The sequence below is a fragment of the Salminus brasiliensis genome, chromosome 1 (assembly GCF_030463535.1).
Source record: "Salminus brasiliensis chromosome 1, fSalBra1.hap2, whole genome shotgun sequence".
Classification (NCBI taxonomy): domain Eukaryota; kingdom Metazoa; phylum Chordata; class Actinopteri; order Characiformes; family Bryconidae; genus Salminus; species Salminus brasiliensis.
Genome location: NC_132878.1, coordinates 82,884,512 through 82,907,289, shown reverse-complemented (window position 1 = coordinate 82,907,289; position 22,778 = coordinate 82,884,512). Strand labels below are relative to the sequence as shown.

The window sequence follows — 22,778 nt, the reverse complement described above, 5'->3', positions numbered from 1 at the left end:
AGAGAAGATCCACCCTTAGCATCAGTAGGTCTCCCGCCCTCTCGGTACATTTGCAAAGTGCACATTCGGGGATCGACAACAAGCTTGTGAAGAAAAGGCTTAGTGAGGGTGGGTAGGGTACAAAGCAGCCAATCAGACCTTTTCTACTTCATACATCACAGCCTCCACCAATGGGAGCATCATCATTTGAAAGGTTGACATCCACCACTACGTAACAAAAGAAAACAAAACCCTTTATTTCATCCTCGGTTGAGGGTGGAACCGAATGTTCAACCTCTTGGGGTGCACAAGACAAGTTTGGAACAGTAAAAGTGTAATTTAGCAGCATAAAACAGTTTTTGCTAGACAAATACTCCTTACGTAGCATTTTGGCAAAACAAGTGATGTGTGTGAAAATGTTTTTAGATAAAGAAATACGTAGCTCACGCCTTAAGGTGTAATGGAATCCAATCCAAGCTGGTGATTAAAAAAAAACTAAACTTCAGCTTCAGTATTTTTTTTTTTTTTAAGAGAGAACCAGTCATCTCTCCAAACCTGTTGTTGGAGGGGATTTGGTTAAAAAAAGTGGTTTACAACACGAATGCCATACGAAGCTAATTTCATGGCATGTTCAGTAGATATACTATATGTCCGAATGTTAAGGTTGTGATCATCCAGCATCCTGACCTCGCAAAAATCTAGGAGAAACCATAGAGACTGTTACTACAAAAAAAAGCAGGATAAACTCTATTTTCCTTTATTTCTGAAGAAACAATGAATGGGCATGTGTCCCAATACTTTTGTCCATATAGTGTCTGTCCAGGTTAATGAGGTTAAAGGTGCTGCACACTTAACCAGCTTTGCATGTGAGGATTTGGCCAAGTGTGGAGCCCTTTTGTCAGCACTTGCCAAATGCACAAAAGAAAAACCTTTGCAACCTTAGCTCCAAGTTAAGTGAAGCTATGGCAGTTGTGCCTTTCAGAGCCAAGAAGAGAGCACACAGTGTGCAAGAGAGTACAAAAGGAAGAGGGCTGGAGCACAGAAGAGACAAAACAAGAAAAAGACCATATACTGATAATGTCCAGCAGAAGACCAAACAAACAAAAAGAACAGAGAGAGAGGATGGAAACAGCAAAAGAAGGGAAAGAGTGGCATAGTTCAGCAGGAGTGGAGAAGAGCAGATGGGAGAGAGAGATTTATGTACACAATGAGTACAGTACAAAAACCCACTCCAGTGTGATTCATAAAGCACCTCTGGCCTGACAAGACAAATTAATTCACCCAAGGTCTCATCCCAGTTCTTCCCTCTGTCCACATATTTCACTCTCGCTCCCTTTCTGTGTTTATACTGGGCATTACATCACTCCAGCAGGTCAATACGAAGACCCCTTCACATTTTGTTGAAACCATCTGAACTACAGAAAAAATACAATACATGAAAAAAGAAGCCAGGGCTGAACATTACAAGTTCATAGAGAGGTTCATAGTACGGAGTACAGGCTCGAACAGCTGTAGAAAAACAGGAGAAAGCAGTGGTGGAGGAAGGGAGGGATGGAGACAGAGTGGGAGAGAGAGAGTGGGAGAGTTCCTGTGAAACCTGTGGATATGAAGTTTAAGACAGATGATAATGGGCCATGTTCATGCCGGGTGAAGGGAAATGACTGCACGGTGCAAAGCCCACCTGCATGACTCACTGAGCCTAATGGTGCCACAGCACCAGCCCCTCTAATGCACGGTCCAGCTCAGCAGTAGGCTGAGCTCTGAACACAACCCTTCTGTCAGCCAACTGTCCACAGGGTAGCTGTTAGACTGAATACTGATACGATGACGGCGCCCGCTGCATGCATTCCAATAAGAGCCAGAACAAGATACTATGAGACTGTTCACACTTTGCTTGAACATGGGTTTCCAGTCCAGATCATATCTGGATACACTTTCAGATCCGATTTTTGACTAAAATAAAAAGAGTGACCAAACAAGACTTTCCAGCATTAAAAGTATCTCAACATTTATGTTTAACTAGTGGAAGCTTTTCATTTTTTTTGTTACCACCTGCGTATTATACATATACACTGTTAAATATTAAAAAAGGGAAAAACTGTTTACAACAGGCCATCAATCCTGCTGAAGACGGTTGCAAATTAGCTACTGGGATTACTACAGTAGCACTACTGTGAAGACACTCTGGACATGAGAAAGAAGCCAGGTTAATGGGAGAAAAGTCACTTTTACAGGTCTTACAGTCTTTTCTATTTTGTGTATGATGGCAGACATTTGAATTAATTTGAGGGAAAGTGCACCACTGTATGTCGAAATAGAAAACGTACTGATCTGATCATAACCAGATCCTGGCACCGAAGTGGCGGAACGAGCTTCCCCTGGGTGTCCGAACGGCAGAGTCGCTTGCTGTCTTCAAACGCAGACTGAAGATCCACCCCTTCCAAGAGTACTTGGGTGAATAGCAGAGTGATCTCCTTACTGACTTCAGTTCAGTAGTGTGTAAACTTAAGAGGTATCTTTGAATTTTAGCCTATTAAAACTAACTGAGGTTTTTCTTCTGTAAGTAGTAAAGCACTTTTGTAAGTCGCTCTGGATAAGAGCGTCTGCTAAATGCCTTAAATGTAAATGTAATCAGATCGCTATGCATCCAGTCTGTTGGTCAGTAAAACCTGCATGCGAAATGTAATCAAAATGATTATTACTATTAATGCTAATATTAAGGCTATCTATTACATTTATAGACTATTAACATTAATTAACTGATTAAACTGAATTAAACAATCAATAGATTCAGCTTTTATATATATATATATATATATTCTCCTGCTATTTCCACTGTGTCAACAAGCTACTACACAGCTCCACTGGCTGTTTACACAGTTTTGTTTGACTTGAAATCATACAAATAATCCAGTGAGGGGCTGCTAACAGGGTGCAAGCTATTTCTGACATGTGTTCAAACAAACAAGATCCAAACCGGGGATATTTGTGGATACGCCAAAGTCTGCTTATTAACAGTGCAGTAATGGAGAGGCTCTCTCACCATATGACGCTGCTGGGTTGCAGAATACTGAGTTTGTAGAGGTTCAATCTGACAGCAACCCAAACACAGCAGCACATAAACAGGAAAGGCTGTGTGGATGTGAATATGCCTTTCAAGAGAATAAAAGACAGCTCACCTTTGTGCCAGCTCTTCTATTAAACACACTAGTCAGAGTGTGCACTTAGTCACACAGGCCTTCATGACGCAGGATATGCGAGCACAATGGCTATATACCTCAATACACATAATGGCTAGATGGGTTAACTGAGCGAACAAGTCCAACATGAGATAATGAGCTCCTAGCTCATTAAACCTTCTAATCACATTTTACAAATGCAGGGGGGGTTAACGTCTACCTGCAATAAAGCCACTGGCACTAAAACCTAGGGTTGGGAATTGCAAGAAGCCTGAAGTATATGTTGGCACAGAATGCCTGATAATGCAACACTTCAGCGATTTTCAAATTTGTGATACTTCAAGCATGGTTAGATAAGCTTCAAGACACAACATGCATCATGATATTTGGTTTTCTCATAAAATTTGGAAAGAACAGCAAAAATCACCTGAAAGCCTAATATATACACACTATATTGACAAAAGTATTGGGTCACTTTGGAGTGGGTCTGTGCATTTATGGACCTTGCTTTGTGCACAGATAGAGAAGGGGGATTCCTTACTCCACAGACCACGTTTCCACTGTTTCAGAGTCCAGTGGTGGCATGCTTCACACCACTCCATCCAATGCTGGGCATTGTGTTTGGTGCTGTACGGTTTGCATGCAACTGCTAGGCCGTGGAAACCATGCCATTAAAAGCCCCTGTCCACAGATTTTGTGCTGATGTTAATGACCGAGGATGTTCTTGGGTCACTATACGCCCCAGCGCTTAGAGACTCTGCTCTGTAACTAAGTGGTCTTCCACTTTGTGGCCGAGTTGCTGCTGTTCCTAAACCTTTCTAATTTTCAATAAACCCACTCACAGTTGATGGTGGACGGTAGCATCCTAATACAGAACCACACAGGAATTCACTGAGCTCTTTAGAACCACCCATTCTTTCACTAATGCTTATAAAGTCAGACTGCATGGCTAGGTGCTTGATATTATACATCTGTGGCAATGGTACTGAATGAAACATCCGCTTTCAATGATTAAAATGCGCTTGTCCGTATAGTGTATCGGTGCAACAAACAGGGAATGTTCTGTCAGCAGTTCAATTTTCCTCATTTCTGCAGTCAACCATAGCAGTGGAATAAACTAGATGACCTGAATGGTTGCAGGAGAAGTTCAGACGCCCCTGGTTGCGTAAAACTAAGGCACTCTCCGGGATGGAGAACTTGTGTATTTTCATGTGGATGGAAACTGCAGCAGAATACAGCTTTTTAAAAACACTGAGGGCACAATGTTAACTTGCACACAGTTGTAGAGGAGTTTACTTTTTCATTACAATGCACCATAACGTCCTGTGCTCACACTGGAAAATGCAACAAAACTCAACTTCTCTGTCTAATCAGGAGCGTGTGAGTGATTCAGTGACAGTGGTGTTGCACTTTTTTCCTCCTTGAAACCTTGGGGTTTGTCAGCATTTACAGCACAAGCGAAAAGAAAAAATCTTGTGAACTAAGAATGGTCTGGCAAATAACAAATAAGAGGTTCAGGCAATAGCCACGGAGAGAATAAAAGGCAGAGAGACGTGTTTACTAGAGATTGAGAAGTTGCTTGTTACACTACGAGAGTGCCTTTATAATGTTAATAATGTATGGAGCGGGAACATCAAGGCACTTAGTTTGTAATTTCATGTCAGGTTGCCAGTGTGAAGTTAAATGTTTCTTCAGCTGCAAAACAGAATATCTGCTTTTCCCAAACCCCATGTTCCCGTACAGACTGCATTTTGCTACGCTGCTTATGTGCACAAAAGCTCAAACAAAAAGACAGGAGATTCAGGAAAGGACTGACAGGAAAGTGCAAGACGCTTCTGGTTTTTGAACCTATTAGGTTTTACATTAGTAATCTGAACAGCACATTAACGGAGTTTAGAAATCTTTTAAAACTTCTGATAATTCAGTGTGTTCTCTGCAAACCGCATGTCAGGAAACTCCAGCTGCATGTGAATGCTAACTGGTCATACTTTAGAGTATTTACCATCGACATGGAAAGTAGCCTAGTCAATTTACCAGCATGTTGGTAATTATACATGAACACAGGAAGTCCATACAAACTATGTCCGTAACTTCTCTGAGATTGGGGGGAGACCTTAAAGGCACGCCAACTGTGACTGTAATTACAACGTCTAATTGTTATTCATTCTGCAGAACTCAACTCAACTCAAAAGAATTGAAAAGGTGGGACACAAAGGTACCACTCGGTTTGATCTCTTAAAAACAGAACGCCAGCAGAGTAGTGCTGAGTGACCATAGGCAGGACACGTCGCTTTCAAATCAGAGGTCAGAGTCAATTAAACCGGTGCCACTGTGTTGCTAGAGGTTGGTGTATCTCAAAAGAACAATAAATGAAGTGGGCTGTAGTTTTTTTTTAATTATCTGCTGGAACTCTGCATTCATTTAGGAGCTGTCAATTTGTCAGCTAATTCATTTATTCACAAAAAAACAGACAGCATTATTCACAAGGAGCTTTTAAAAAAGTAATTTGAGGTCATACAAAGTTTCTGAATGCAGTTTGCAAGAACATTTAAATTACAATGGTGGCCACTGGAGATTCCACATTATTTCCAGTCATTAAAATGTTGGCTTACCCAAGTGAAGTTGGCCTTTAGAACGTAAACGGTCATTCTAATTACAGTTAACCCCTTAACACTCCAAGGTTTTTTGGAGGGGCTCCTCCCTGAAATGTAATAAAACCTTTGGTCCACCAGCAGGCCACTGGCTATTTAGAGATTTAAAAAAAATCCAATTGACATGTTTTATCATTTACTGCAGATTAGGGCTGTTAGGGCAATGAATAAAAAATGAATAGAAACCTACATTCAGAACCTCTAATCGATGTAAGAATCACGTTTCCTTACAATTCTTTTATTTTATTCTGTTTATACTGTTTCCACTGTGTGTGTTCATGTACTGTCCCCTTAAAAACATATTACCAGGTGTGGTCACAAGCCCCGTTCAGTCTGTGACATAGTAACAACATGAAGCAGAACTCAAACACCAAGCCAACTGAGGAACTCTAGTAGCTTATAAGGTAGAATCATTTACTAATTATAATCCAGGTAAAATGTTTAATTATTATTAATTGTGATATTGATTTAAGGTCAAATCGCCCAGCACTACTGCAACTGCAGTCAAATAGCCAAGATGTGATATCTGACATGTGTCTCTGTAGTCTACAATGGGAGATGCTAGGCTGGACTGGATGTTAACAGATAATGGAATTCGATCACCAAGCCAATTATCAATAAACACAAGCCAATATTTTTCTATGTCTGCTTTAAAACGATCAAAGGTAATGTGAACAAGTAAACAAATGCATACTATTTAGTAAAATAGCATGAACTTTTCATAGGCTAAAGTCAACCCACATCAATTTATCAGTGCTAAAAAAAGAAAAGAAAAAGTATTTACAAAGAGAACATAGAAGTCCAGTACTTGTGTTCTGTACAAGCACTTTGTTTTTGTATTTGTGGGTCCATCCTTTCCCCTTCTTTCCTTTTTACAGGTAGTCCAGCTCACTAGGCCTCATAGGTGGAATCCTACTGCCCAATGAGATGTCTTGCTGGAGTAAGTGAGGGAAAGGCAGAAAGGCAGAAACCATGATGGCTGAGGGAGAGAAAGGACTGCTGATCTTTCCCTGATTTCACTGGTTTGCACACAAAATGCCACGTTATTGATCCTATGAACCCTAGAAGTGTGGAGGGAGCATAACAGTTTGTTGGCAACGTTACCCTAGCATCTCCTGTTCTAAACTAAAGAAGAAAACTTCAGATATCAAACATGTCTTGGCTGATCGACTGCCTCTGGTTTAACTGATTATTTCAGATTAATCTAATGAATGTGCAAAAATACAACAACCTTTGACAGGTGTTTGTATCAGAAACTCCATACATTTTTCTCCTGGATTGCTGCAGAACTTCGGGTTTGCAGAGCAGAGAGGAAGTTCAGGGTGCTTTTAAATAAAAAACAAAAAACAAAAAAAATACGTTCCCGTTCACCCTTGCCGTGCCCCATCTCCCCTCCCCAAGTCGCTTTCGTGTTCTGCAACATCAGCAGTCCCAGAGATCTAATCTATCATTTTGCTCCTGGAATTGCGCCCCTATGTCCCCGACTGCAGGGCACCTTGAGTTCCCTCGTACTTGCGCAATGGTGAGAAACGTCAATAATATTTTTCTTCATCTGCAGTGTGATGCTTGTGTCTCTGCCTTCCATTCCAACATCTCACCGTTGCTAGCCCACAGATAAAGTTCACGTCACTGCTGACACCACTGAAACATTCCACAACACTTTCAAGCTCAACCTTTTTCCTCTTTACGGTCTTGCAGTGTAATACATATGAAGGATTTTAATTAAACTTATGCAGGTGGTAATTATGATGGTGGGCAGGGATCAGGGCTAGAAGAAGGATCAAGTAAGAAAGAGCCTTTATTCAAGTAGAATGGACGAACACTTGTTTTTAGGAACATAAAAGAATAAAAAAAATTGACAAAAGAATGGCACATGCTGGCCACAGGAACCAAAATATACTATACAAATAAAAGTATTGGGACAACTGATCATTCATCATTTGCTCTGAAATCAAGGGTGTCTACATTAATTCAAATGAAAAAAAGTTTATCCTGCTTTTGTTGAAGTAACATGTTCTAGGAAAGGCTTTCTACTAGATTTTGAAACATTGCAGTGAGGATCCGACTGCATTCATAACAAAACCTCTTCGTTCACCACCCCACCTCTTCTTCAACTCCACAACTCATCCCAAAAGTATTAAATGGAGCACCATCGTTCCAGAGAACACAGTTCCACTGCTCCACAGCTCAAGGCTGGGGGCTTTAAACCCCCTCTAGCCCACACCAGGCATTAGGCATGGTGCCAATAGGTTAATATTTATCTGCTGTTTCTATAGCTTAGTAGTGTTAGCAATGGTGCAAAGTAGCTGAAAGCATTCATTAGAAGGGGTGTCCACAAACATAAGTCCCGTATACAGTATCTTTATCTCCAGTACCTGTAAACATTTTAGTAATAAGCTTTATTATCATAGTTAATCATTTGGTACAAAAATTATATGTTTTTAAACATGTTGGGAATATTAAGATTCTCCCTAATAAACACCAGTGACCACCAGTGTCTTGATCATGTTTAGCCTTCTAAATAAAAAGCTTAGAACTAAAATCAGGACATCCTGTGGTACTATTCTACAGATATTTTTTTTATTCCAGAACCTACAAAGCTTTATTCTTTCATCTCCCAGAGTTCATTTTGAATGGATTCAGTTGGTGGAGGCATGGACATGTCTGCACTGCACTTGGCATGGTAATGCCCCAATTTGGACCAAAACAGCGGGTCATTCTTTCACAGGGTGAAAACAATACCTTGAACGAACTGATGAATCAAACCATTGGTGTGTTCTGGTGTGAACTTTGCGCTACATTATTTAAATTTGGGACTGAACTCTGAAAACTCCGGTTGCAGGTTAGACACTGTTGATGGAAACATCACTTAAAAGAACACCACACAAGCTAAGGCCAGTGATCTATAAGGTAGGGAGTTGAGAGTGCTCACTGGTCAACATACTGTATAAGCTGACCTCGAAAACCAGTGTGTATTTTCCCTTGTGTATTGCAGATGGGCTTATTGTCTGTCACGTCTCTTTTCCATCGCTTTCAACTCTAGTGAAAAATGATACAGGTTCATGGTCTCTAAAAATAAATATTTATCTTCTTCTGCATAATAAATAAATTATACCTTCCTAATGGTTTGGCAATGGTCAGCTGGAAATTTGGATGATGATGCAAGTTTTAAATAATATGTAAAGATGTCCTAATTTTTAAAGACTTCCTAGTTTTTATGAATTCAATAAAGTATTTTTAGAATCCATTTAGAAGTCCATTTATGCTTAAGTTTAGCAATATATTTATTACAATATAATAGTGACAGCCCTGCACTTGATTCTTCATAAACAGACATGAATATTGTACCTCAGATCCTACCTGTTGGGACACTGGTCACATCAGGTTACATTCTACTCACCATGACTGTTGATCTGGCATCGTATGCCACACGCTTGATTCTCTGGAATATTCCATCCCCGCCGTAGGCCTGTCCATGTGAACAGAAGGACAAAGAGGCTGGTGTTAGCTTAGCTGGACGGAAGCCTAGAGTCCAAAAGCAGCCACCAGCAAAACAGTCCCAAACCAGACGTGCCACGAGGGTAGATGCCTGACCGTCTCCACAACAACGTGGCCAGCGGCTGTTTATATGGTGGCCAGCTTCTGTTTTGCCAAGTATAATATAACAGAAGGAAACTCCGGAAAAGAAGAAACCATTCTGGCCTTTTACCTTCTTGTTTATTTAAATTATAATCTTGTTCAGCACAAATCCTGCTTTCCAGTAAGTTAAAGAAGAGGGAAAAAAGTATCAGCTTTTTCCCCCCATGTTACGATTAACCATCAGCAGACTGAGAAACACACAATGCACTTAAGTACACACTAATATGCCATTTTCTGCAGATTTAATATGCAGGTTGTAAATGATTTTTTGTACAAGCAGTAAGAGGCCTGTGAAAAGATTTACTATCAAGGTATAGAGCTGAAACTACAATAAATGTACCGGAATGAATGTCTGAGAATCTGAAAGACATTAAATTATGAAATTAGCAATATGGAAAATATCCAACAAATGCAACAGCCTTGCATAACCAGTATTTACAGTTGAGCCATAGAAAAGTAGTAAGAAAATGTTATATAATATATTAAATATAAATATGTTTAAAGAAATAATACATAAATAAAATATCAATAATAAAAAAAAAATACAACAACATGACAACTTGCTGTAGTATAACCAGAATTTGAATGTTGAGAATTAACTAATCCGGCTTTAAATCTGCCCTGAGATGTTTCAGAGAAAATGAGAGACTGCACAAAGGTGGTAGGTTATGGGAACATTAGCGGCAGTGCCCTACGTCGACACCTGAACAAATGAGAGAGCCATGTGATAATGAAGTGAAGTAAGGAAGTGCACAGAGTAGCTACAGGAAAGTAGATAGGCGAGGATGATCTGTGATAATGAACCGAAGTGAAAGAAAGGTGTGCGCACCCCAAACAATCTGGGCTTTGAAAGAACTGATTATAAAAAAGTGGTACAGGCACACAGTACCTGAGCATAATCCTAATCATTCCAGAGGAAAGAAGACTAGAAGAGTGGTGTTAAGGACTGCTCAGGAGTTGAGCAAGGTGCAGCTACAGGATAGTCAAGTGCTCAACTTGAGTATCAGCTTAAGTGGAAGCAGCTAGCTTGCTAAAGCATCAGCTAGGTAGCACACATTTAAATCAGGTAAATGTCAGCACCAAATTTGTTGAGAGAAACAACAAATCAGGGTCAGGGTGATCTACTAAAGAGTAGAGTTTAGGTCTGTAGTACTGACAGTTCTGTTTCTCCCTCAACAAAACACCCGTTTCTTTCATATATTGCATTACTGCAACAGGAACTGTCCAAAATCAACTAAACTGTCCGCTAATCAGTGGTCGAAATGCTGAGAGGAACCAAGGACCCATGCTCCTCTTGGCTGAACTACATAGCACAATTATCTTACAAGCCTTTGTCACACGGTCACACACAGCTGTGAAGTTTGCCATAATAATGAAGCAAAAGAACTATAGCACATACACAAAAAAAGCTTAAGCTTGGGAACCCCGTGTTTAAATCTTTAGAAATCCCAATAAACCAAACAGTCATTTCTGTTGAATAATTTCTCTGAGAATTTTATTTGAAAATATGGAGTCCAACCTTTAAATCAATACCACGTGTGTTGGTAAGATGAGAATAACCATAATTTTAATGTTATTCATGCTATTTGTAGAAAGAAAATAGGCTGACAAACATTTTTCATCCTTCTGAAATTTTCAGTTTAACATTCAAAACATAGGGGTAACTACGCAATCTACTGCATAATTCTGTCATAAGGTTTGAATGCTATACCAAAACCAGTAAGTGCCGGGAGTGGGGTACCTGAGCTGTGCCATCCAGGACGCTCCTAATGAAATGGATCAGCTGCTCCAGACTCTCCACCGGCTCACTGGGCAGGAAGTACTGCTCGTTGGACGTGTTAAGAATGATGATGGACGGCACAGACACCTCGCTGTAGAGAGAACAGAAGAAACAGCAGTGCCATGGTATGGTTAGTATTTCCTTAAAATGTCCCTGATGCTTGTACACTTCCTATAACAATATACAGTATTCGGAAGACAGAAGATCATTCTTTACTGACAATGTTCTTCGTACAAGTCACTCAGAGGAGAGGCTTACAGAACCGCATGGCATAAAGGATCTATGTATACCAGAGAGCCAAAACCTGGGTGTTGATTAAAACTGAAACTGAAGATTTATATTCTCCAAATGAATTAAAAAGTAGTTTATTCTCACAGTTAACTAGACAATACAGATTCATACTGAATAAAAAACATTGCTCATTGCTAATTGCTCATTGCTACAGTACTGCACCATAAAAACTATCCAACTTCCAACCATCAATCCTAGAAGCTCTACGATATTTGGATCCACACGATTTTCAATGCTATTCCTAGTATTAAATATTTGTATTATGCGATTATGAGTATTGTGATAACATTTAAAATGTTTATGGGTTTTATGATACATTCGATTATAAACTACACCTTCTATAGAACCCTGCTGTATGTAATAAGGAATTCATGTAATACTGTTTTCTATAAAATAATTAATTAACAACATTTTCATACCTAAGGCTTCTAGAAATGCTGCAATGCATAACTGGAAGAGAGTTCCAAAGATTAGAGCTATATTGGGTATTTGGTGCCTCGCCCCTTTTTCTGACAATTTGAGGGGTCTAGCTAGTAGTTATAATTCTATTTGATATTTGCATATTCTAGTTCTATTCTATTTAATTCTGACAAAATGGTAATAAAGTTAGAATTTTGTGTACTTTTTATTCATTTTTTATTTTTACTTTAAACACGGACTCGCTTGTTTTTTTCTTTAGGATTTTTTTCTCCCACTAACATTTACATGCAGACGAGATTTAAATTCACTTGAGCTCTCTGAAAACATCATACATTGGGAAGGCCATATTTTTTCTTTCTTTCTTTTGTTCTGTGTATTAGTTCAGCATAAATATGAATAAAAACAGACCGACATCTGTAAAGAGGGAATGGAGCAGGAATGCATAAGCAGTTCACAAGATCAAACCTGTCATGCTGTATAAATGCAGTGTTACAGTTTGGCACTCTCTGTGGAAATAATTAGTGCAGCTCAGGTGCATCCTGTCAGACAAAAAAGCAGCAGCCATTGTAAATCTGAACTCGATCCTTATGTAAATGGTGCGCTTGGCCAGGCCACAGTGGGGGGTCCGCCACTCACTTTCACCCTGACCTTTACAAATGATAGCTGACAACCGCAACACAGCACAGGCCATAAGCATGTGGCTCAGAGAGCACACACACACACACTTTGGAGAGAAACTGTGCTGCACTGAGAGAAATGTAATGAATGCAAATATATGACCCTTTTAAAGTCTTTAATTTTGGGCCAATTTCTTATGTGGTACTGAAACCTGTCTCTGTATGTACGATACATGGCAATGTGACCTCTGTCTCAAACGGCGGAAATTCATGCAGGTCTGTAGTCAATTTAATTCAATTTTCCTCATAACTTTGAGTGAACAGAACCCAACAATATCATCAAAACCTCTGTTTCTATGGTTACATTTTGTGTCTTTTGTTTATGAGGACAAACAAGAGCGCACGGGGAGTGTAACAAATAATCAAAGTGCTGTCTATTCAACGGACAGCTACTCAAAACCAGGTTTACTTTAACCTCTTCTCGTGCCCCCAGAATCAGTGTTTTCTGTCTGCTGCCCATTTGAATGCCAGTATAACGGGCGCATAAGGCTTTTTGCCCTGTGAGAGAATAAGAATCTTTTTGTTAGCATGCTGCAAAATAAACCAAAGCAAAAGAGCTTCCCTTGTTGTAGTGTCTGTCCAAGTTTAAAAACAGATATAGAGATAAATACCTCATGTACCTAATGATTTTTTTTATAAGAGCGTCTGCTAAATGCCGTAAATGTAAATGTAAACGTAAACTGGTCTGTATATTTTAAACAGCCCTGATTAAACTGGCTGCTTTTTAGTTTAAATGATGACACTGCTCACACTCAATTACTCTACTTGCCAGCTACATAAATATTTGTGACTTTATTTCCAAGTGTATGGTCATTTGTTCCTGTTTGCACTAACGTTTACTTTACCTTGAGTTCACATCTCTGTCTCTCGCATGCCCCATCCACCTCTCTCTCCTTCTGTCTCAGAGTTTTAGTGTACTCTATATACTAAACTGCCAAAGAAACATAAAACATTACTATTTTTATCTGCAGTTTTCATTATGAAATTCTGACACGATAAAAGTGTATTACTGCAGTTCTTAGCTGGTCGGCAGAATGGTCAGCAGCTCATTTATTGAGTGCTGAAATGGCCTTTTCACTTAAAGCTGACTGCTGTACCTGAGTGGAAACGTCACTGCAGTAAACAGTTCTGTCTTCATATTCAGCTGTACAAAAAACAACTGTAGACATGTGATTCTCACAACTTCCACCTATTCTTTAGCAATATGACATTGGTGAGATGTCGGCGCCATTGTTACTTTGGCATGAGATGATGTAACTTCCACCTCATCCAAGCACAAAAGCTCTTCTGTAATAATTAGGGATTTATTTGAATTTGTCTCCTCAAGGGAGTCTAATGGTAAAGAACTGGATGGAAAATCCACTACTGCGAGTTTCTGACTGTATTCTTATAATACACAGCATTCCCCCACCAGACAGTCAGCATGTTTGCTTGGACATCCTACACTGAATCCTGCGCCTGGCAACCGGCCCCGATGAAATGAACAAGATGCTAAAAGCTCCTGCTTTGTCAGAAACATGAAACCGCTACAGGAGCAGACAACTCTCACTGCAAACACAGCCTCACCTACACACGACACATGCTGTGTATGTTCACATGCTTTCCAGAGCACAACACAAGTCAGGTGTGAAAAGTACAGCAAAAAAGGGAAGCATTTGAACACCTGAAAGATTCTGAATGCAGCAAGATTTAAAAGCACAGCATTCCGGTTCCGCTGAAACAGGATGACTACAGCAGGAACGGACTGTTCTTCCAGTTGTCTAACTGTCTGAGAGAAAGGTTTTTTGGATTGGAGACAAAAACATACAGGAACACACTGATACAGACTTTCTGTGCTGATACAGACTTTCTGTGCAAGACTAGGGTCTTATTGTGGCCTTTACGGATCCGAATAACGGACCTTTTCATTTATTTTGCTTTTTACGACAAACTTTAACTATTATAAATTTATGAAAAGCAGTGAACTTGAGGCAAATTAAACACCATCATCCAATACAGGCCAATTCAATACACTAAAGTTTCAAACAATACATTCAACAGACCAGCGCAAATAAGATACTTGCTTGAATGCTAATCATATGCATTAATATATCAGTACAATAATTAAACATGAAAACCCACAACAAGGACAGATTATCACATCAATTCCTCTTTACATAGGAATCAGGAATCGCACAAACATCCACATCGCACATACAGCACTAATGTGAAATATACTTGTAGATCATTTTGCTGAACTGAAAAGCATACAAAATCTGGACACCCCTATTATGTGCTTAATCCAACCACATCACTAATTGCATCATATTCTTACACCCATTAGATTGAACTGTTATTTTATGTAAACATTTGATGAAATTTACAACATACAGCACATACTCTGTCTCTGTCTTTCACCCCCCCATCATTTGTAAATGAAACTGAGTGGCAATTAGACTAGAGAAGCACAGAACTGCAATTGGAGAGCAGGTCAAATCACTCTCGCTGGTGTAGCAGCGAACCCAAGCAGCACCCATAAGTCAGTCCAAGCACAAGCTACAAACAGAGCACTAAATTATTGCGCGAATCTGCAACTAATACAGCGGCCACCAGCAGTCTGTCAGATTTGTGCAGTGTCTTTAGCTGGAACTGCCCCCCTGCCTGCCCCGCTCTCGCGCCATTACATTCAATATGCACAGCAGGAGGAGGCTGGCCTACTGTTAATCTGATACTCAAACACGCTTCTGACTCAGCCTGAGATTCAGAGCACGAGTGTGCAGATCAACGGTCAAACACCCAGACTGTCTAAACTAAATCCAGAGAGCGAGCGAGAGTGCGAGAGAGGGAGGAGAGAAACTGAATAAAAATGAGACAGTGAGAAAGAGGGATCCAGAGAGAATAGTGCATGAGAAAGGGAGGAGAGAGAAAGAGAAAAGCTAAAACACTAGAGCGAGAGATATAGGGAGGAGAGAAATAATAGTCAAGTCAAGTCAAGTCAAATTTATTTGTATAGCGCTTTTTACAACTGTTGTCGTCACAAAGCAGCTTTACATAATACGTCACAAAGCATAACATAATAATAAACATGAGATAAGGACATAAAGAATAAGTGCGTAAAAGGGAGGAAAGAGTAACAGAAATGAGAGAATAAAAAAATCGAGAAATAAAGATAGAAAACGAGGGGGAAAAAATGAGAGAATGACGAGAGAGAGAGAGAGAGGGAAAAAGTAAAAGAGCGCGAGTGTGTGATTGGAAGACTGGGTGAATGGCTGTTTTCGGGAAATATAAAACATCAGATTTATTTCCATGGAGATCCCGCAGGACGGGATTAGTGCTCATTGACAGGCCAGGATTTCATTCTGCAAAGGAGGCCAATTAATCCTCCAACTGACAGAGGGTAACACACACACACACACACACAGCCCCTCAATTCACAAAATGACTGGTGCAGAGTGCTAGGTAAAACATTCAATTCATCCAGGTCTACAGACCTTTAGACTGACTTACAAAATGACCAACACACCAAATGCAGGAAAAAGGAGAACACACACACACACACACACACACACACACACACACACACACACACACACACACACACACACACACACACACACACACACACACACACACCCCATTATGCAGCTTTAAGGTTTGCGGCTGCAAGCGGGTTCTTCCTCCTTCCCCCCCCTGAGCAAACCGCTCTGCATGTAGCAGACAGTCACACCAGCACTGCTGTATGTCTATTCACAAGTGTGCTACAACTTTATTCTTCGACTTAGCATACAAGGTCTACAGCTGCGTTCCTGTTCTGCAGAAGCACTGAATGATAATGATGCTGCACGCTAGAGATGCACATGCTATCTCGAGGACTGTAAAATGTGACAGGTTCGCTCATGTTTGCATTTAAATATGTATATTATTCTGCAAATTTGAAACATGAGTGTCTTAACTTCAGCACGTTGCCAGGGACACGATACTACCAATGACTGAGAGGAACATGAGTGAAAAGGCAGTAATAGCTCAGCTGTCACTTGGACACACACGTTTATGAACACATACTAGCTGATGTTAACTAGATCTTAGCTATTTTAGTGGATGTAAGACTGGTTCCGAAAGAGTGAAACTGTATTTCTCTATATTTCATCATCCACTGAGGAAAAAAGACCTTAGCTGTGTCCCAAACCGTTCCCTGTTCTCTATATAGTGCACTACTTTGAGGTTCCAACATTTTGTAGTGAAGACTGAAAATGTAGTGACGAATTCTGCAGCTTCTCTGGAACCGACCCTCAGATGTTTATGCAACGCACTCTGCTGTCGCAAGGTCGTGAGCGCACTCTTATAACAACATCCAAAATCTTTCACTACCTTCCTAAAATCTGTTCCCTATAATGGGTCTCTATTCAGTGATCTTAATTTTTTATTTTTTATAATTGGTACATCCTGCTACTGGGCTCCCCTACATTTGGAAAGCGGATTTCGCACTTTGAGCCACCCCTAAAAGAGACACACTTTACACATGCATTTCTGGACAAGCTGAGAGATACAGAACCGTCACTGAAAGTGAAAGAAGCATGAGGACTGAGGCAGCAGAGTACTATTGCAGGATTTCACGCGAATGTGTCTTGCGTTACAGAGTTACACAGTTCTAACTGTCCTGCCCATTTGACCACAGTTACAGTGTAGTTACTAACGGACAGAACTTTGAGTGGGAATGACTGATATGCTATTCTATTTCAGATCAGTTATTTTAAGGTAAAACGTCTGATAAATGTTGCTTTAACATTAGAATTCCACATATCAGCTAGAATGGTTACCTTAATTAGTCTTAATAGAGTCTTAACGGTCACTTATCCAACGTTAAAACCTACTGACCTCTCTGCTACTTTGAAATAAGCATGGTTTCAAATGTTTTCCTGTGTGCTGCTAAATTGTTTCCCCACTGAATGTTGCACTGCCTGTTAACACCAGTACTATCACCTAAAAGTAGGCCTACAGTCCTGCATTAGCGTCAGACAAAAGTTCTATTTCCCTTCAGCGTTTGTCCTTCCTCTGAGTAAAACCAAATTATCTGTGCAGGTTTGTGAGACTGTGTGAACTTTACTATTATTCAGTGGCACCTCGCAGCCATTGCTGATCGTGTTTAACCTGGGGGGGGGGTTATTAGCGAGGTAGAGTCACTGCCCCCTGCCACAAAGCACAAATGTTTTCCAAAAAAAAAGAAAAAGATTGCCGCAGGTACTGAGAGAGCTAGGTAATGTGGTAACACAAGGGCAGCTACTTAAACCACAGAAAAACATGTTTTTACTCAGAAACCTGTAAGCAAACCTCACTTTTTGCTGTACATTTAATAAATCTAACAATAAAACATATGTTTTATGAATTACATTAAAAATGTTATTTGTCAGGAACCAGTCTGTGTATTGCTTTATTTAATGGACAAAGCACCTGTGAAACCCACTGTAAAACATTATCAATTTACTCTTGGAGTCGTTAACACAGAGGTTCACTTACTTTTTCCTAGCCTGCACTGTGGAGGTTTACTCAATGTGTTAAATAAAATACATGAATAGTACAAGATTGTGTTCTATCTACAACTGACCACACATGAATATCCCACATTCTATTGTTAAATCAAGGCAGAAATCCATGTAAATCCAGATTTTAATTAATTTAATTACTGTCTACCCCCCTTTCCCCTGACAACATTAACATTGTCACATTACCCTCACCACTTTCTCCTTTTTATCGTCTTTCACACTCCTCCTCACCTCAGTGTACCTAAACCCTGACAGTCTATGCATTCCTTTGGACTGGATCAGACTGCTGACAGACAGTTGATCAACTAAGCTGTGTCCGTGTATGATTTTGTCTGCACATGAATAAACTCTGATGCTGAAGACCCAGTCTCCTGACTCCTGTATACAGTATTTCTAACTATAGTCACAAAACACTCTCATCCACATCCCACTGTAAGTTCCGCTCAGTTCAGCTCAGCAACATTACAACAACAAAAGGTTCCTCCAGTCTGACACACTGCAGCAGCATCAGTGCTTTTTCTAGTGAGCAGGCACGGTGTTCTGTCTGAGGTCACTGGGTGCTGATGCTCAGGGGATGAGATGAGACAAGACGGTGAAGAGCGAGAAAAGTATACTCACCCCATGATGAGGCTGTTAATGTAGTCATTGCCGTCCATATGGCCAAACTGGAAATCCCTGAAGATTTAAAGGGAAAGAAATTACGATTACATATGCACTATTGAAAAAAACAAATTTGATTGATGGTTAAATAAATTTGACATGTTCCATCACTCTGACTGGAAATCCCACAGGCCCTTGGTTCTGTTTGAGTGCCAGTGCACGTCTGAAGCTCTCAAACATAGCCTGGCTGCTTTGAAACTTTCGAGAAAAACTGCTGTTTACCTGCGTTAGCTAGTGATCTGTGCATTATGTCTATCTCTCTCTCTCTCTGTGTAGCTCATTATCTTTCTCCCTCACCCGCCTGCCGCTTTCATTATAAGCAAAGAAGACTTCAATGAACAAACTGTGGGAATTCTGCAGTACAACTGTCTCTCTCTTTTTGTATCAGCCAATCAATAACAGTGTTTCACCTGAGCTATGAAGACATCACTGGTGACAGATCTGTGTGCATGTGCAAGTGTATCACTGTTGTGTGAACCACACAAAAGTTTTGGCCATTTGAGAAAATGATAATTAAAAATATGTTTATCTGGGCAGTAAGTACCCCCCACCCCCCCACCCCCGAAACACATAAAAGGTTAATATTGCCTTATATCAGAACAAATGTTTTAATTCAAATGATTATTTCCTCAAAAAAAATAATAAAAGGTTTTCACTGACAGTCGTTATGTAAATGAGCATGCCTAATAATTATTCAAGACTTTCCTTTTCACGGCATTGGGTAAAAGGTCAAAGTGTCTCAAATCTACATTGCATATGCAGCATGCAAACAATCCAACTCTTCTCTATATGTAACAGGACTGCATCATCGTGTCTAGATCGTCATGACAGCGCACATTACCTACTGAACATTCATCCGAGTGCAAGCAGATGGCACCTCTGATTATATACCATTCAACACTTCACTTGCACAAATCATGTTAAAACCCGAAGCCCTTTCAACACCAACTAAAATAATCCAGACAAACATGGGCTTGGTGTGAAAGGCAGGTGTTAGACTGTGGAGAAGCCTGTGGAACATTCTGGTTCATTGATTTGTCAGTTCAACTTCCAGACTTCCATCAATTTCAAGAGAAAACTACAAACTCCGAAACATAAGGGAGGATGGTGTTAGTTTGACTGGTGACTAAAGGCCATCAATGACAAACCCTAAGAGTGAGAGGGGGCACTTTGGTCTTCTCGTTTTTTTTTTATTATTATTTTTTTTTTATTCAAATCGATGTTCATTTCAATGAATTTGAATTGATTCGTATCGATTCACATTCGTATACCCACCACCCCTCTTTCTAAGGGGGCGGGGGGGTAGGATGGCCTTATCCACTCTACCACTCTCAGCGTGATGCTAGCCAACATGATTGTCTGTTAGCAGACATAACAGGGTTGGCAAGTAGCATTCTCCTTCAATTAGCCCTTTAAAACTGAGAAAGGGGTCCCACAGAGACATTTCAACAGCCATAATTACAGATATTACAAGTGCCCACTGAGCTATGCTTATTTTCTGCTCATCACACTGAAGACATTTGAAACACTTGTAAACGCCTGAGGCCTCGTCTGAGTGCAGGGTGGCAAGCTTCAAAACAGGATCAGAGGATCAATAAAACATGCCTGGATGGACGGACATCCATTTTTTTCTTGTGGTTGAACTGCACAAACGCAAAAATTTTAACAGACCTGAAACAGTCCTGAAACAACTGAACTGACCCATCTCCACTTTCTACACTGCCTTCATTTCTCTCCCACTCTCGTATTATTCTCAGTAGAGGAGGACAAAGAGGTTTTAAAAAGTTTGACCATGAGAATACTTTGCTTCATTTCTTCCTCTCTTCTTTCCATCTTCTCTAAAATCAAACTACCAGTGTGATTCATCTGAGTGATGAGGCTGGGAGGAATTCAATTTGCACCCTGGGAGCTGGTGGAGGGCAAAGGGAGAGAGTTTTCATCTCTCCCTCGCTCTCTAGGAAGGATTATGGGTGTCTGGATAAATATGTTTATGACTTTCATCTGTGAACACATCAGAAAAAAAGACAGCAAGTCACCAGAGTGTCCTTATTATTCAGCGTGTCTGTCAATACCATTAGTCATCTGCTTGTTTGGTGATGACAAGTTTAGAATTTATTTGGCAAAGGAGTCGACTTCTATTTGGCTAAAAACGAATAAAGCAGCAGAGTACAACTTAAGTGAACCCGATGAGGTATGAAAGACAGAGAGAGGGACACAGAGACAGAAAGAGATGGGGGAGAAAGTGAGGGAGAGGGGGGTGAATGTGGGGAAGAAAAGATGACACAGCAAAGAGGGGAAAATTAAGAATAGAGAGAGGGAGAAAGGTGAGTGAGGGAGGAGAGAAAGGAGAGGAAAGAGATGAGAGCAAGTGAGCGGGAGAGGGAGAAAAAAAAAAAAGGAAGGAAGGAAAGGAGAGAGATGAGAGCGAGAGGAAGTGAGAGAGAGGGAAAAAGTTGAGCCAGGAAGTGAGCCACAGAGGGAGAAAGATGAGAGCAAGTGAGCGAGAGAGGGACAAAGATGAGTGAGGAAGGAGAGAAGAGAGAGGAGAGCAAGTGAGCGAGAGAGGGACAAAGATGAGTCAGGAAAAGGAGGGCAGAGAGATGAGAGCATGAGCGAGAGTGGGAGAAAGTTGAGAGCTAGTGAGCAAGAGTGGGAGAGAGATGAATGAGGAAGGAGAGAGTAAAGAGAGATCAGAGCAAGTGAGTAAAGGCAAGAGAAACATGAGGTAAGAGAGGGGAGAGAGAAAGACGAGCAAGCAAGAAAGAGGGAGAAAGGAAAGGAAAGAAGTGAGAGAAAAATGAGGGTGAGTGAGTGAGAGAGTGTGAAAGCAAGCAAAAGTACTAGAGAGGGAGAAAAGGGAAGGATGGAGGACAGAAATGGAAGGAAAATGAAAGAGTACACATGTTATTATCTGCTATCAAAACTGATTCACCATAAAACCACCTCTGTCAAATTTGTTCTTGTATTTTTCCCCTCCACATCGTCTCACTCACTGGTATGCCAAACACACACGCGCACGCACACACACACACACACACACACTTCTCAGTGTGTTTGATCCAGTGGATTGTCTCTTTATACATTGTGTTGTAGCTGTCAGCATTGGGCTGGTTAGCTCTTCTCATTACCCAGTCAAACCCCTCTGCCTCATTTCATATGCGACTTTCCAGCAGCCACTGGGGCTGATCGCTTTTAGACATCTTCAGGGTGAGGTCTTCGGCTTAACGCAATTAAAACAACCGTTTAAGCCTGCACACGTCAAAGACAGGAACGAGATCGCCAATCTCGAGCCGAATCTGCAGGGACTCATTTCCGAAAAAAAGGGAGGGGGGGAGGGGTGAGACAGCAAGGCTGAGACTCTAACAGCCGATATGGGAGATCTAAGAAACGCAATCAGGTCTAATGGGGGCCGAATGCAAGCGAGACTTTGATTAGAAAGATGTTAAAGAAGAGGATGAAGTGTTTATCTAGGCTGGAAGCGCCGGCGTAGCAGAAAGCGAGAGGCGTGACCGGTCTTAAAGACAGTGTTAAGTACGCTTCCCGCTGTGCCTGCTTTAAAGAATTAATTCACGAGAGACGCCACTGATGAGCTGTGAATGCAAGGGCTGCAATGGTTTTTATTTATACTTTCTGATGGCTAAAAGTTAGCTGTTTATCTGCTGTTAGACTTGGGAGTGACTGGAGCAGAGCTAGGCTCTGAACATGAATGAAACCTGTTAAAAGGTGAGGCTAACTTGGCTGACGGGACGGATGTGCAAAGCAGCTCTTTCCACGACCCCTCTCATTCAACACGGAGTCATTTAAAGTGCCTCATTTTAGCTTAGCTTCTTTTTTGCGTCCATCTCACGGCTTACCTGTTGAAGTCGTTCCTGTACTCGCTGGAGACTCTCTGTATGAGACTCTTTAACCTGAGGAGAGAGAGAGAGAGAGAGAGAGAGAGAGAGAGGGAGAGAGAGGAGAGAGAGAGGAGAGAGAGAGAGAGC

General features: G+C 40.7%; 1 protein-coding gene across 1 annotated transcript in view; it reads right to left on the bottom strand.

Annotated features, from left to right (window-relative positions):
• The window catches only part of tmx3b (thioredoxin related transmembrane protein 3b), a 59,885-nt gene that overhangs the window by 5,558 nt on the left and 31,549 nt on the right, over positions 1-22,778 (bottom strand). The window contains exons 12-15 of the mRNA XM_072691214.1: positions 22,650-22,703; positions 18,754-18,810; positions 11,190-11,319; positions 9,210-9,278 (exon numbers count right to left, since the gene is read on the bottom strand). Of these exons, the coding sequence (XP_072547315.1) occupies positions 9,210-9,278; positions 11,190-11,319; positions 18,754-18,810; positions 22,650-22,703 (310 nt within the window). The remainder of the gene's footprint in view (positions 1-9,209; positions 9,279-11,189; positions 11,320-18,753; positions 18,811-22,649; positions 22,704-22,778) is intronic.